At 43.4% G+C, this 13,655-nt stretch overlaps 1 protein-coding gene across 6 annotated transcripts in view; it reads right to left on the bottom strand.

The window, feature by feature from the left end:
• Window positions 1-618: 618 nt before the first annotated feature.
• Window positions 619-13,655, bottom strand: part of CTH (cystathionine gamma-lyase) — a 50,567-nt gene continuing 37,530 nt past the window's right edge. For 5 of the 6 annotated variants that reach the window (XM_073357361.1, XM_073357360.1, XM_073357364.1 and 2 more), the window contains 2 exons: window positions 8,206-8,344; window positions 619-1,125 (listed from right to left, as the gene is read on the bottom strand). In XM_073357361.1, the coding sequence (XP_073213462.1) occupies window positions 1,099-1,125; window positions 8,206-8,344 (166 nt within the window). In that variant the 3' untranslated portion in view covers window positions 619-1,098. Of the gene's footprint in view, window positions 1,126-8,205; window positions 8,345-13,655 lie in introns of those variants that run through there. The other variant, XM_073357365.1, reaches the window with a different exon arrangement.

Raw genomic sequence — 13,655 nt, forward strand, 5'->3', positions numbered from 1 at the left:
TAATAAATTGGTTAGTCTCTAAGGTGCCACAAGTCCTCCTTTTCTTTTTTCTAGTAAAATCAGTAAGAGCTTACCTCTATAAAAAGGCTGCATTGATCAAAACATTAGCTTTGTGCCATTCATTTTATTCACTAATGTTTCACTTACAATTCATACAGAACATTTTAAACAATTTAAGAATGTTAAATAGTGGGTTTTAAAAAGCCAGAGAACCGGTATGTGATCTAATAGGTTTTTCTTTTTAAAAAGTCTAAATTTCATTTGATTTGTGAAAACTGTTTAATGTTTTTAAAATTATTGTAGTCTGTCTGACAAATGATCCATTTAATTTGCCCTTTCATTAAATTATCCACTTTAGAAATTAAAGCACACAGAAACAAATTCTATCTTGATAAGACAGGAGTTAAGACTGAAATTGTTCTCAAATATAACCCATTCTGTTAAAAATTTAAGACTAAATTCTGCTTATCTTGCCTGTCAATCTTCAGAAAATTACAGTATCAGGTAGGACTTTTAAATTTTCAGTGTTGCACAATATAAAACCAGATTTGATATTCTCATTCAAAAAGTCTGTTTGATCCTACACCATTCAAAATCTACCTTCAGTTAGATATGTGATTTAAAAAAAAAAAAATACTACAGTATGGATGATGGAAAAAACAGGCTGTACCCACATAACTGCAGCATGTACTCACCACTGTACAGCATAACACCCTATTTTTAATATTTATTGAGATCTGGATGTAATACTCTTGCATGTACATCACAGCTGCTCTCAGATCAACAAGCTTTTCTCAGAAAGAGTGATGTTTCAAGTCATAAGAGCAGGAAGAACAAGAGGATGACACACCTGAAAGCATAAGTTTTGTGCATAAGTTTGACCCATGTTGAGTCACTGGAGAGTGAAGCTAAAAAAGATTGCTTAGGTATCTAAAGTTTGATTGAATATAAGTTTAGGGTGTGGGTTGTTTTTTTCTGAAACCCTTCACTTTCAAAGGCAAATCTGAAGAAACTTATCAGTGGTTTAGCTTTTCATTTAATCTTCTTTGGGTGTCTTAGCTGGGTAGTGATCAGCTTCCAATTTCAGGTCTTAGATTCTTAGTTGCGAACCATATGCTCTGGGACCTGCAGTAACAGAAGACAAGCATGATATAATTATATTGTAGTGTTCTCTAGTATTGCAGAGCTCTTTATTTTAGCACAAAGAGAAGCTGGCCATATATTAGCAATAGATATATTCATGCTCCTAGAAGGCCTTTGCAGATAAGTTTGGCTACGTGCCTGTTGCAAAAAATGCTCAGAAAACTTCAATTCTGGCTAGTTTCTCAAATCTGCAACTATAGCATATTTTTTACAGAGACTATTTTCAGTTGTATAGTGCAGTAATTCATGATATTTTAAATCTGTTACAATTATTGCAGAGTTTATATCTGTCATCAAACCATGTCATGTTGCACACATGGAAAAGTGATCCTCTCTCTACCCCAAGTTTCTTGGTTGTTTTTATGCACTTTTTACTACACCAATAGCATGGTGCTGTGGGTGAGGAGCAGAGAAGCAAGACAGTGCATGGGTCTAGTCCTTGTTTTGCAAGTGTCTTGCTGTATTGAGGCAAGTAACTTCTCCATTGGCCTGCTCTGAAGACCAGGCTCAAAGTCTTCCACAAGCACCTCCCTGTGGCTCCACCCCCCAGACTGACTACACTCTGCTCTTTTACGAGGCCCAGTTGTCCATTAAACTATCCTCTGATACCCAGAGTTACACTTCCTCAGGCTGAGAAGCAGCTAATTAATTATGGTGCAGTGGGGCTGGCTCATCTCCCCTTAAAAGGGCCAGCCACCTAATGACAACAGGTTTCAATTATTTGCTGAATGGGGGCCTGAGTCCACAAGCTCAGTTAGGAGCACATCTGTCTCCTTCCACTCCTCTACCCACAACAGACAGGAGGAGACAGGCATCCTCCAGAATATATGAATGTTCTGAGGCTCAGAAAGAGGTAGACCAGTTTAAAGTTTGAGTAAAGATAAAGCGAGGGTGGGTGTGGAAGGCCAATAACATGGTACTATGGACTATCAAATCAGGAAGAGGAGGTGAATGAGGCATTTCTAGATCAAAAAATCCAGAACACAAGACCTGGTTCTAACAGAGGACCCAGATATCTGTTGGAAAAGTACTACAGTAAAATGCAAAAAATTCCAATATGATCTTGGAGTGTGTTGGGGACAACTTATTATTTCCTCCACTATCTGAAATAAGGAGTGGTAGCCAGATAAGACTGGCTTTTGACTAACAGAACAATTAGTTGTGAAACTGAAGATGGAATGCGATTTGCGTAAAAGAAGGGGTGAGAGCGGCTGGGTAAAAGAAGGGGTGAGAGCGGCAGAATAAAGTTAATGGTGTGTGGTGTTTGTCTGTTTTTTAAAAAAAACAAACAAAAAAACCCCCCTGAGAATTAGTAGGTAAGTTTTCTGGGGGGAAGAAGAGATCTAAGGGGAAAAAGGGAGTTCAGGAGAACTGGCAGTTTCTCAAAGAGACAAGTTAAAGTCACAACAGCAAACTATCCCAATACAAGGGAAAGATCGGAAGAACTGCCAGAGACCAATGTGGCTGCATCAGGAGCACTTGAATTACACTGAGGAGTAGCCAGGATTCCAGATCACAGGAGATGCAGGGGCCCAGGTACTTGTGGACACCCCAGAGAGATTGCAGTCGCTGCCTGAGGAGCCCAGAGACTCCCAAGACACCATGACTTCAGCTGCAAGAGTCATGGTAGGAAGTAGCCCAGGGAGGGACTAGCCAGTATCCTAGCAGCAGTCTGCATGTTGCGGGCCAATTCCCCGCTGACTAAGTGGTGAACCCATTCATCATTACCAGGGCCCTGAGCTGGGACCTGGTGGAGCAAGGAGGGCCTAGGTCCCCTTACCTGGCTGCCCCCTTTGGGGGGTGGCCCACCAAACCAGCTCCCATTAACTAGCCATTAGGCTGCACTTCCCCACAGCCAAGGGGAACCCTACTGACTTTAGCCATTAGGCCATGTGTCTCTGCAGCCTAAGGGAGTCCTACTGACTTTGGCTGTTGGGCCAAGCTTCCCTGCAATCCAGAGGAGTCTATTAGCTTTAACCACAGGCATACCCTGCCCTTTCCCCACCTCCAGGGGGATGGGGTGTACTGGCCCCACAACAAGGGCAAATACAGTAACTCCTCACTTAATGTTGTAGTTATGTTCCTGAAAAACAAGACTTTAAGCAAATCTAATTTCCCCATAAGAATTAATATAAATGGGGGGAAGGGGACTAGGTTCCAGGGAAAAATTTTCTTGCTAGACAAGACACATGCAGTGTAAGTTTTAAACAAACAATTTAATACAGACACAGCAATGATGATTGTGAAGCTTGGTTGAGGTGGTGGAATCAGAGGGTGGAATATTTCCCAGGGAATGCCTTACTAGTAAATGATCTAGCAATTGCCTGAAACCTCAAGGGTTAACTTGTTGTTGTAGCCTCACACTCTACAAGGTAGCAGGAATGGCAGGAAGGGAGACTGCACGGCAGAAGAGAGACTCACTCTGTGTGTGAGAGAGAAAGATGTGTATTTTCCCCTTTAAGTATGCTGACACCACTCTTAAGTACACTACCTCCTTAAAAGAAAAGGAGGACTTGTGGCACCTTAGAGACTAACATTTATTTGAGCATAAACTTTCGTGGGCTAAAACCCACTTCACTTTAGTCTCTAAGGTGCCACAAGTCCTCCTTTTCTTTTTGTGGATACAGATTAACACGGCTGCTACTCTGAAACTACCTTGTTAATCAGCAAGCTCAGACCACTGCAGCTGCTGCCAGAGACTCCCTCTGTCCTGAGCCCTGTTGTGTGGTCCCCCGATCTATGGAGGAGAGGTAAGCGGGGTCCAGGGGGAGGGGGACGCCCTGACTTAAGATGCCCTCCCCCCCGCACCCAGCAGGCTCTGGAAAGCAGCTCCAAGGCAGAGGGCAAGAGCAGCACATGGCAGTGGGGGGAGGGACAGCTGAACTGATGGCAACTGATTGCCTGCTGGGTGGCTGCCGCACAGGGAACTTAGGGGATTGGGGAGCTGATGGGGGGGAGGGTGGGGCTGCCGGTCCACCCTGGTTCCAAGCCCCCACCAGCTAGCTGCAACATGCTGCTCTTCCTGCAAGCAGTGGACAAAGCAGGCAGCTGCTAAATGACACAATAAGGGAGCATTGCACAACTTTAAACGAGCATGTTCCCTAATTGATCAGCAAAGTAACAATGAAACAAGGTTAACTGGGACTACTTTAAGTGAGGCGTTACTGTATTGTACCTATCTTTTAAAAAAACAAAAACAAAAAAAAAAAAAAAAACCAAGGCCATTATAGAGCAGTCATCCTAACTTTGAAATCTGGAAAGATATTTGAACAAATCAATTTGTAAGTACCTAGGGGATAACAGGGTTTAAGTAATAGCCAACATAACTTGTCAAAGACAAATCATGCCAAACCAACCTCATTGACAGGGTTGCTAGCCGTAATGGCTGGGGGGGGAAGTAGTAGGTGGGACATTTTGATTTTTAGTAAGGTTTCTGACCCAGTCCCACAAAAACTAGGGAATGTGGTTTACATTAAATTACTATAAACTGGGTGCATAACTGGTTGAAAGACCATACTCAGAGTAGCTACCAATGGTTCTCTGTCAAACAGGGAGGATGTATCTAGTGGGGTTCTGCAGGGGTCAGTCCTGGGTCTGGTACTAATCAACTTTTTCATTAAATTACTTGGATAAGAGTGGAGAGCATTCTTACAATTTGCAGGTGACACCAAGCTGGGATGGGTTGCGACCACTATGGTGGACAGGATTAGAATTCAAGACAAGCTTGACAAATTGGACAACTGGTATGAAATGAAGAAGAAATTCAATGAAGGCAAGTGCATAGCGTTACACTTAGGAAGGAAAAATCAAATGCATAACTACAAAATGGGGAATAACTGTCTAGGCAGCAGTAGTAGTAATGCAGTAAAAGATCTGGGAGCTATAGTGGATCTCAAAAGACCCAGCAATGTGATTCAGTTGCAAAAAAGGCTAATATTCTGGGGTGTATTAACAGGAAATCCTATATGTAAGACACAGGATGGAACTGTTCCGTTCTATTCCACACTGGAGAGGTCTCAGCTGGAGTAGTGTTCAGTTCTGGATGCCATACTTTAAAAAAGATATGGATACACAAGAGAGAGTCCAGAGGAGAGCAACAAAAATGTTACAAGGTTTAGGAAAACCTTTCCTCATAGATCAGGTTAAGCTGGATATGTCTAGTCTTGAGAAGATTGAGGGTAGGGTGACCAGATGTCCTATTTTTACAAGCACAGTCCCGTTTTGGGACTCTCTTATAGGCACCTATTACATCCCACCCCTTGTCCCATTTTTTCACCGTTGCTATCTGGTCACCCTGGACCTGATAAGACACCAAATATGATAAGGGAACTTATGAAGAGGATGGTGGTCAATGGTCCTACTTTCAGTAAACATGGAGAACAAGTAGTAGTTGGCTTAATCTGCATCAAGGGAGATGTAAGTTTTCCATTAGGGAAAAAACTAAGTACAGGATATTCAAGCACTGGAACAGGCTTCCAAGGGAGGTTGTTAGGACCCTGGTCATTAGAGGTTTTTATGAATAGATTAGACCAGACGTTCTCAAACTGTGGGTTGTGACTCTGTTTTGATGTGTTTCAGAGTAGCAGCCATGTTAGTCTGTATCCGCAAAAAGGAAAAGGAGTACTTGTGGCACCTTAGAGACTAACAAATTTATTTGAGCATAACCTTTCGTGAGCTACAGCTCACTTCATTGGACGCATGCAGTGGAAAATTTTATATACACAACATGAAACAATGGGTGTTACCATACACACTGTAACAAGAGTGATCAAGTAAGGTGAGCTATTACCAGCAGGAAAGAAGAAAAACCTTTTGTAGTGATAATCAAGGTGGGCCATTTCCAGCAGTAGACAAGAACGTGTGAGGAGTACTAGGGGGGGGAAAAAAACATGGGGAAATAGTTTTTACTTTGTATAAAGACACATCCACTCCCAGTCTTTATTGAAGCCTAATTTAATAGTGTCCAGTTTGCAAATTAATTCCAATTCAGCAGTCTCTTGTTGGAGTCTGTTTTTTGAAGGTGTGGTGGTGTTGTTATGTTGTGACTTTTAGGTCTGTAATCAAGTGACCAGAGAGATCGAAGTGTTCTCCAACTGGTTTTTGAATGTTGTTCTTTATGTCTGATTTGTGTCCATTCTTTTATGTAGAGACTATCCGGTTTGGCCAATGTACATGGCAGAGGGGTATTGCTGGCACATGATGGCATAGATCACATTGGTAGATGTGCAGGTGAACGAGCCTCTGATAGTATGGCTGATGTGATTAGGCCCTATGATGGTGTCCCCTGAATAGATATGTGGACAGAGTTGGCAACGGACTTTGTTGCAAGGATAGGTGTGTGGTTGCTGGTGAGTATTTGCTTCAGGTGGGGGGGGCTGTCTGTAAGCAAGGACTGGCCTGTCTCCCAAGATCTGTGAGAGAGTGATGGGTCATTCTTCAGGATAGGTTGTAGATCCCTGATGATGTGCTGGAGAGGCTTTAGTTGGGGGCTGAAGGTGATCGGTAGTGGCATTCTGTTACTTTCTTTGTTGGGCCTGTCCTGTGGTAGGTAACTTCTGGGTACTCTTCTGGCTCTGTCAATGTGTTTCCTCACTTCAGCAGGTGGGTAGTGTAAGAATGCTTGATAGAGATCTTGTAGGTGCTTGTCTCTGTCTGAGGGGTTGGAGTAAATGCAGTTGTATCGTAGAGGTTGGCTGTAGACAATGGATCGTGTGGTCTGGATGAAAGCTGGAGGCATGTAGGTAAGTACAGTGTGTATGGCGATACCCATTCTTTCATGTTCTCTCTTTATAAAATCTTCCTACTGTATTTTTCACTGCATGCATCCGATGAAGTGAGCTGTAGCTCACTAAAGCTTATGCTCAAATTAGTTAGTCTCTAAGGTGCCACAAGTACTCCTTTTCTGTTTTGATGTGGTCAGCAGGGCTGAAAGTAGGGGCTCACTTTTTTCCTAAGTCCAAATGGGGTCACCAGCACAAAGTTTGATAAACACTGGACTAGACAAACACCTGTCAGGGATGGTCTACGTCTCCTTCATCCTGCTTTAGCACAGGGAGCTGGACTAGATGACCTTCTGAGGTCCCTTCCAGCCCCACACTTCTATGATTTGCTACTCCATAGGATAGGAGCGTAAAGGTGTCAGGGCATGCCATCCTAAGAGCTGTGTGTTTCCTATGTTGTAGCAATGTGAGACAAAACAGACCAGCTGAGTTCCGCCCCTGCACCATAACACTAAAATGCAATATTAGGACTTCATGCTGCAATTTTTTTAATTATGCACCTCCAGATTGGTTCTCTAACTCAAAGATAAGTGTCTCTGCTTTAGATTAGGCAGTTATGCCTGGTCTATTCTATTAGGAGAGCTTGCAGAGAACTCTATTTGTTGAGAGCAGGTGTCATTCACCATGCCAACCATGCTTTGGAGAGTACAATTTTGTGCAAGTTCATAGAAGTAAGACAGATTTATCAATTGCTGTTGCCTTTTTTCCTTCTGTGTGTTTTTAGAGGACCTATGCTGAAGGAATGCAAATGGCATGATATTGCAAAAAAAAAAAAAAAAAAATTCTTAAATTTCTTTAAAAGACCTCTGGGGGTATGTAAGGTTTCAACTTTTCATAGATCTTAATTTTCAAGAGTTAAGAATAAATTCACTAGCTTAAACAAAAAAAAAAAAAAAAAGTTACCAGCCAAGTATTTCCTGCATTAGATTACTTTGCAGGGAGAAGCCATTGTCCTTATTAGAAGTGCATAAACTTGTTAACCACTTCTTTGCCTAAGAGTTACCAATCATAAGTCATTTCTATTCCTGCCAGCTTCTAAGTATCATACACATCAATCTATCTATACATTTTTTTTAACAGGATGTTGCAGAGGATATGTAAACAGGATACTAATCATGGAAATTCAAAAACCCAAAATGCAGTCAGATTTAAAATATTAAACTAAGAAGTAAGATGATAAATGGTGAATGATCCCATACACCATTAGTTTGAAAAGCAATAAGTAAAATGCAAGGGGAAAATCACTTATTAACAAGAAGCACTAAAGTATTAGATGACTTACTGCTACTTTCAAAGCTTGCTCCACATCGTCCAGTATATCTTGTGCATCCTCCAAACCAATTGACAGGCGAATCAAAGTATCATTGATCCCAAGAACCTCTCTCTCTTCTTCAGGAACTGAAGCATGAGTCATAATGGCCCTGAAAGAAAAGAAAAATAATCTCTGCAGACCCATTAGGGGTTTTATTAAATAACTAATTTAGCTGGCCTTTACCGGTCAACTCTGTAGGAGTGTGACTATTTTCTGAACAGTAGTTTTGTGATATTCTCTACTTAATCTACACGTCAAAAGCCCAGATCCTCAGATTGTGCAAACTAGCATAGCTCCAATTAAGTCAATGGGGCATCAGCTAGAGTAAATCTACGTAGTTCCATTGACTTCACTGGTTTGTATTAGCTGAGAATCTGGTACAATATTGCCTGACTATAATTGCTACAGAAAAACAGTGGGTACTTTGGACACTGTAGCTCTAAGTTTTCATCTGGAAAAGGAAGCAAAATCCTATACTACTTTCTTTCAACCTTTCTATTGTATTTATATTTTTCTAAACATGTGATTCTAAAAATTTTCCTGGTGGAACTGGATATCTGTGTTTAAAGACTATGTTTCAGCAAAGAAAACTGAGGTTATGCAAGTAAGGAAGGTAGAAGAACTATTGAGTGAAGTTTCAGGAGAGAAGCTGAATCGGAAAGGTATACTTAGTCCAGTGGAGACAGATCTGGAAAACTGAACATAAAAACCCAATGCTCATTGGTGGCAGGAGTATTGTGAGACCAACAATTAAGTTACAAACTGAGAAGAAAAAGTATATGCTGCATGTGTCAGTCCTTGCCTGATCTATGGTTTGGAAATTGTGCGTCTTACAGAGAAGGAAGAAAAGATACAAGTAGTAGAAAATGATATACTGAGGACAATGGAAGGCTAGAGGAGGGTAGACAGAGTAAAGCATGGAAGAAATTAGGAGGAAGATGAACTTGGGACTCTCAATGACCAGCTGGAGAGTGCAAGTTTGAGGTGGGCTGGACATATAAATAAGCATGGAAGGAAAAATGACCAGCAAAGAGAGAATGGCAGGAACAGGTCAGCAAGAAAGGAGGTAAAGATCAAGGATATGATGGAAAGACTATTGTGACACATTGCTAGACAGGATTAAGAATCCTGCAGGATAATGACCCAAATTCAACCTTTAGGGCAGAGGTGGGCAAACTTTTTGGCCTAAGGGCCACATCGGGCTTCCAAAACTGTATGGAGGGCCGGGTAGGGAAGGCTGTGCCTCACCAAACAGCCTGGTCCTCACCCCCATCCACTCTCTCCCACTTCCCACCCCCTGACTAACCCCTCAGAACCTCGGACCCATCCAACCCCTCCCCCCCCGCCCCATTCCTGGACTGCCCCTGGGATCTCCTGCTCCTTATCCAACCCCCCTGACTCCCCACCCCCTTACCATACTGCTCAGAGCAGCAGGACTGACAGCTGTGCTGCCCGGCCAGAGCCAGCCATGCTGCCCAGCAGGAGCTCGCAGCCCTGCCACCCAGAGTGCTGGTGGTACAGCAAGCTGAGGCTGCAGGGGAGGGCGGATAGCAGGGGATGGGCCGGGGCTACTCTCCCTGGCCAGGAGCTCAAGGGCTGGGCAGGATGGTCCGTAGTTTACCCACCTCTGCTTTAGGGACATATTCGTAGACTGTATTTTTGTGTTCACATATATTGTTAAAGGTTAATGTAACCAAACAGTTCCTGTCTATGCTGTATTCTGTTAATTCAGAGATCAAAGGGTGAGCCTACATTTACGTGAACTGTAAATATAGTGATATCACTGTATTGCTCTCTTTGAAGAATATAGCAAATCACCTGCAAATGGTGGAAAACAGGCACTTGCCTTATGTTAATCCATGTAACTAATTACCGGTGACGCTTAGGAAATAGGTCTACTTCAGTCTCAATTACCTATTGTTCACCTAACAATTCTGAGCTATCAAGAGAAGGCCTGGAACTGTAGTTAAACAAATGAAAAGGATCAGGACCCAAGGGTGGTTTGTTTGGGGAGGGAGGGGCGGTGGCTTTAAATCTCTGATCTGCTTGATGCGTTATGCAGGGGAAGCTTGAGTCATGGGACTGGAGATCTGTCTTACCCCGATCACCCTGAATATGAATATTGGACTATAGCCTATGGACTAATTGATAGAACTCTTTGCAACTACAGTACTCACCATCTCTAGTATACCTACGTCTGTATGTATACTGATCTTTTAACCAATACTTTAAAAAACAAAAACTACTTTAGTTAAGAATTGGCCATAAGCATGTATTTGGGTAAGATCTGAAATATTCATTAACCTGGGAGGTAATGCTTCTGATCCTTTGGGATTGGTAGAATGTTAAGATTCTTTCAGTAATCCTCATCATATTTGACTTGGGTGACTGGGTAGAAGCCCAAGGCTGGGTTGCCAAAAGGGAACGGTGTTTTGGCTTCTAGGTAACTAGTAAGGTATTACAGAAATTGTTTTGTGCTGGCTTGGTAAATCTAAGTTTTGGAATATTCACCACTTTTGGGGATTATCTGCCCTAACAGAATAAACACAGTACGGTTCCCCTGGGACCCACAACCGTCAAGAGGTTTGAAGAGAAAAAGGATTGGAACTCCAAGGCCTACAAACTTGTGCCATGGACCAGGAGGAGTGATAAAGAATTGTGGGCAACTCCGATCCCATGTAAACTAGAAAAGGAGTCAAGAAGCGAAGTGAATTCAACAAACTTTCCTAGATATTCAAAAGTGGGTCACATAGGAAATAGTTCATGAAGGGCTTCTCTTCAAGCAACTAATCAGCAAGTTTCTTCTACCTTAAGGCTAGAGCTTTACAGACTCAGTATTGCCTTTATGTACAGAGTGAAATCTCCAATTGACTTAAGTGGGAGCTCATCCCAGATGCAAGAGGCAGAAGACGACAAGGGTATACACATGCAGAGAATGGCCAATTTTTCCTTTGTATTCTCCTCACCCCTAACTGACTGACAGACCATATTACATTCTTTTCACTACTGGCTGCAGTGGCTATGGCATTAGCAGAGAAGCACAGGTCGTGAAAGACTCAATAGCCATTTTATCTTTAAAGTCTTCAGATAAGCCCAGAATGATCTAGTGCCATGTAATGAAGTGTTTACAATCCCTCTGTTAAAATACAAAGTTTACTGGGTATGAAAAACAGGTGCACTTAATTTTGTGTGCCGAGTATGCCCTCTTGTGTAAGCAGTTAGAATAGCAGACATTTTTTACACTAGTAAAACTGAAGGACAAGTGCAGTAGAACCTCAAAGATAGAAACACAAGTTATGCACTGACCAGTCAAAGGGACACCCTGTGAAACTGGAAATAACCAATCTACTGCTGCGCTTTGGTTATTTCCCCTCAAAAAAACCAAACCAAACCAAAACACAAACAAAACAAACCAACCCCAACCAAGTACTGTGCCTGTACTGCATCTTAAAGGTAGGCATCTCAGGGCTGCCTGTTGCCATATGTGGGGCAGCCACTTACAGCTACAAAGTGAAGATGCCGGGGCTCCCACCCCAAGCAGCCAGAGCCAGAAGACCAGGAGCTGTGCAGGCATCTGTGCTGCTTTCACCCCCCTCTTCCCTGGCCAGGAGGGGGAACTTGCTGTTTTTACCTCCCCTCCCCCACCCAGAAGGGTGACAAGCTTGCCAATTCAGTTTGCCCCCGAAAAAGAATCTGCCTGCAAGGAAGCTGCCATCACTGAGGAGGGAGCTCAGAAGCTACTGGAGCCTGGCCTGCAGCGTGAGCTGCTGGAGCCCAAACTACACTTTGTTCAGAGTAACAGACAGCTTCCATTCCCAAGGTGTCTGTAACCCTGAGGTTCTGCTGTACATGATGTGGATTTAGTGAATCCATTGTCCATACTTTCATTTGTGGCTCAGACTCCCACTTTGAAGAAGGCAGGCCAAAGAACAATAGTGGGCTGCAAAAAAGCCAATGATGATGCTGTGGAAGAAACTGAAGGATATTCCTTGGATTTATGGTGGCTGATGGGGCAGTTCTTCAGTTTCAGTTGATCCAAATGCCAGTAACATAACCATCTTCAGCCCATGACACAATAAAATGTACTATTTTTGAGAGAGGAATCTTGTTTTCACTTCACTCACCATTTTACTAATGCTGCTAGTTTCTAAAGTTAAGAATAGGAGGCAGAGATTAAATACTCTCTAGGTGAGATTCGGGGAGGCAAAGGTGATTTTGTGCCCTTCCAAGCCCTTGAGGCCTGTGTAAGTTACACCAGCTTTCCAGGGCTACCCTGCGGGTCACAGCACCACCCAGAATCTCCACAGTGCTGTGTACACTGCAGCTCATTATGCCTGGTGGTGGATTTAGAGCTGCCTGTAATAGTTCATGTATGTGGTATTTTGAACTGATCTCTGTTGCATGCAGATAGTGTGAATCAGAGTTTTGTCAGGAAATGTACCCAGAAAGAGGAGGTGTGGTTCTTGATACTCACATCTTTCCGCAAAGATTTGGACAATGCAGAGCAATTTACTTCGAAGCCTTGGCTCAGCCCCCACTTACTGGGCCTGCCAGACCAGTTCCACCAGGAGGGACTCAGCCCCTTTGAGAGGGCAGGGGTCAAACAGCCTCAAAGGGTTTAACCACACAGGTACTCCTTTGAGGGAATCTGACAGTTAAGGGGGAGGCTGACCCAGACATTGCTGGGGAGCTAATTGACCCTTGGGCTCCAGGGGTCAGGGTAAGACAGGGCTCTCTCTACCTTTAGGTAAGATAGATATGTACATAGATTGTTTTTAAAAAATCCCCTCTCATATCCTATGCTGCATTCCTACTGTTAAGATTAAATAATACTTTGTTTTATGAAGGCTGTGTGGGGTCACTATATTCACCATTGATCACAGCTCATGAAGGGAAGAACAGCAGGTCGCCAAAACCCAGTTGGATCTACTGATCAGTCATGCAGGGCTAGTGCAACCACTAGGTAAATTAGGTGACCACCTAGGGCGCCAAGTGGTTGGGGGCAGACAAAATTGTGCTCCGGGGAGGCGGAGGTGTGCGGGGAGGGCTGCCTGCAGCAAGTAACAGTGAGGGGGGCATGAAGTGGAACTGCTTCCTGCCTCTGCTCTGCCTCCTCCCCAAGCATGCCACCCTGCTTTGCTTCTCTGCCTCCCAGCCTTGTGGGGCTGGGAGGGGAGACAACTGCCACAGGGCTGCTGCGGAGAGGGGGTTGGGGGAGGAGAGGAGGAGCAGCAGGTGCAAGGTGGAAATTTTGCCTAGGGTGTGAAACATCCTTGCACCAGCCCTGCAGTCATGTCTGGTACCCAGGGCACTGAGAGTGGAAGAATTAGGGAATTCCACCACACAAAGGTTAAAGACTTGAGACCTAAGATTTGGAGGGTGTGCACTAAGAAGCCCAAAAGAGGGAACAGATATAAAGC

This window comes from Lepidochelys kempii, chromosome 8 (genome assembly GCF_965140265.1).
Source record: "Lepidochelys kempii isolate rLepKem1 chromosome 8, rLepKem1.hap2, whole genome shotgun sequence".
NCBI classification, from domain to species: domain Eukaryota; kingdom Metazoa; phylum Chordata; order Testudines; family Cheloniidae; genus Lepidochelys; species Lepidochelys kempii.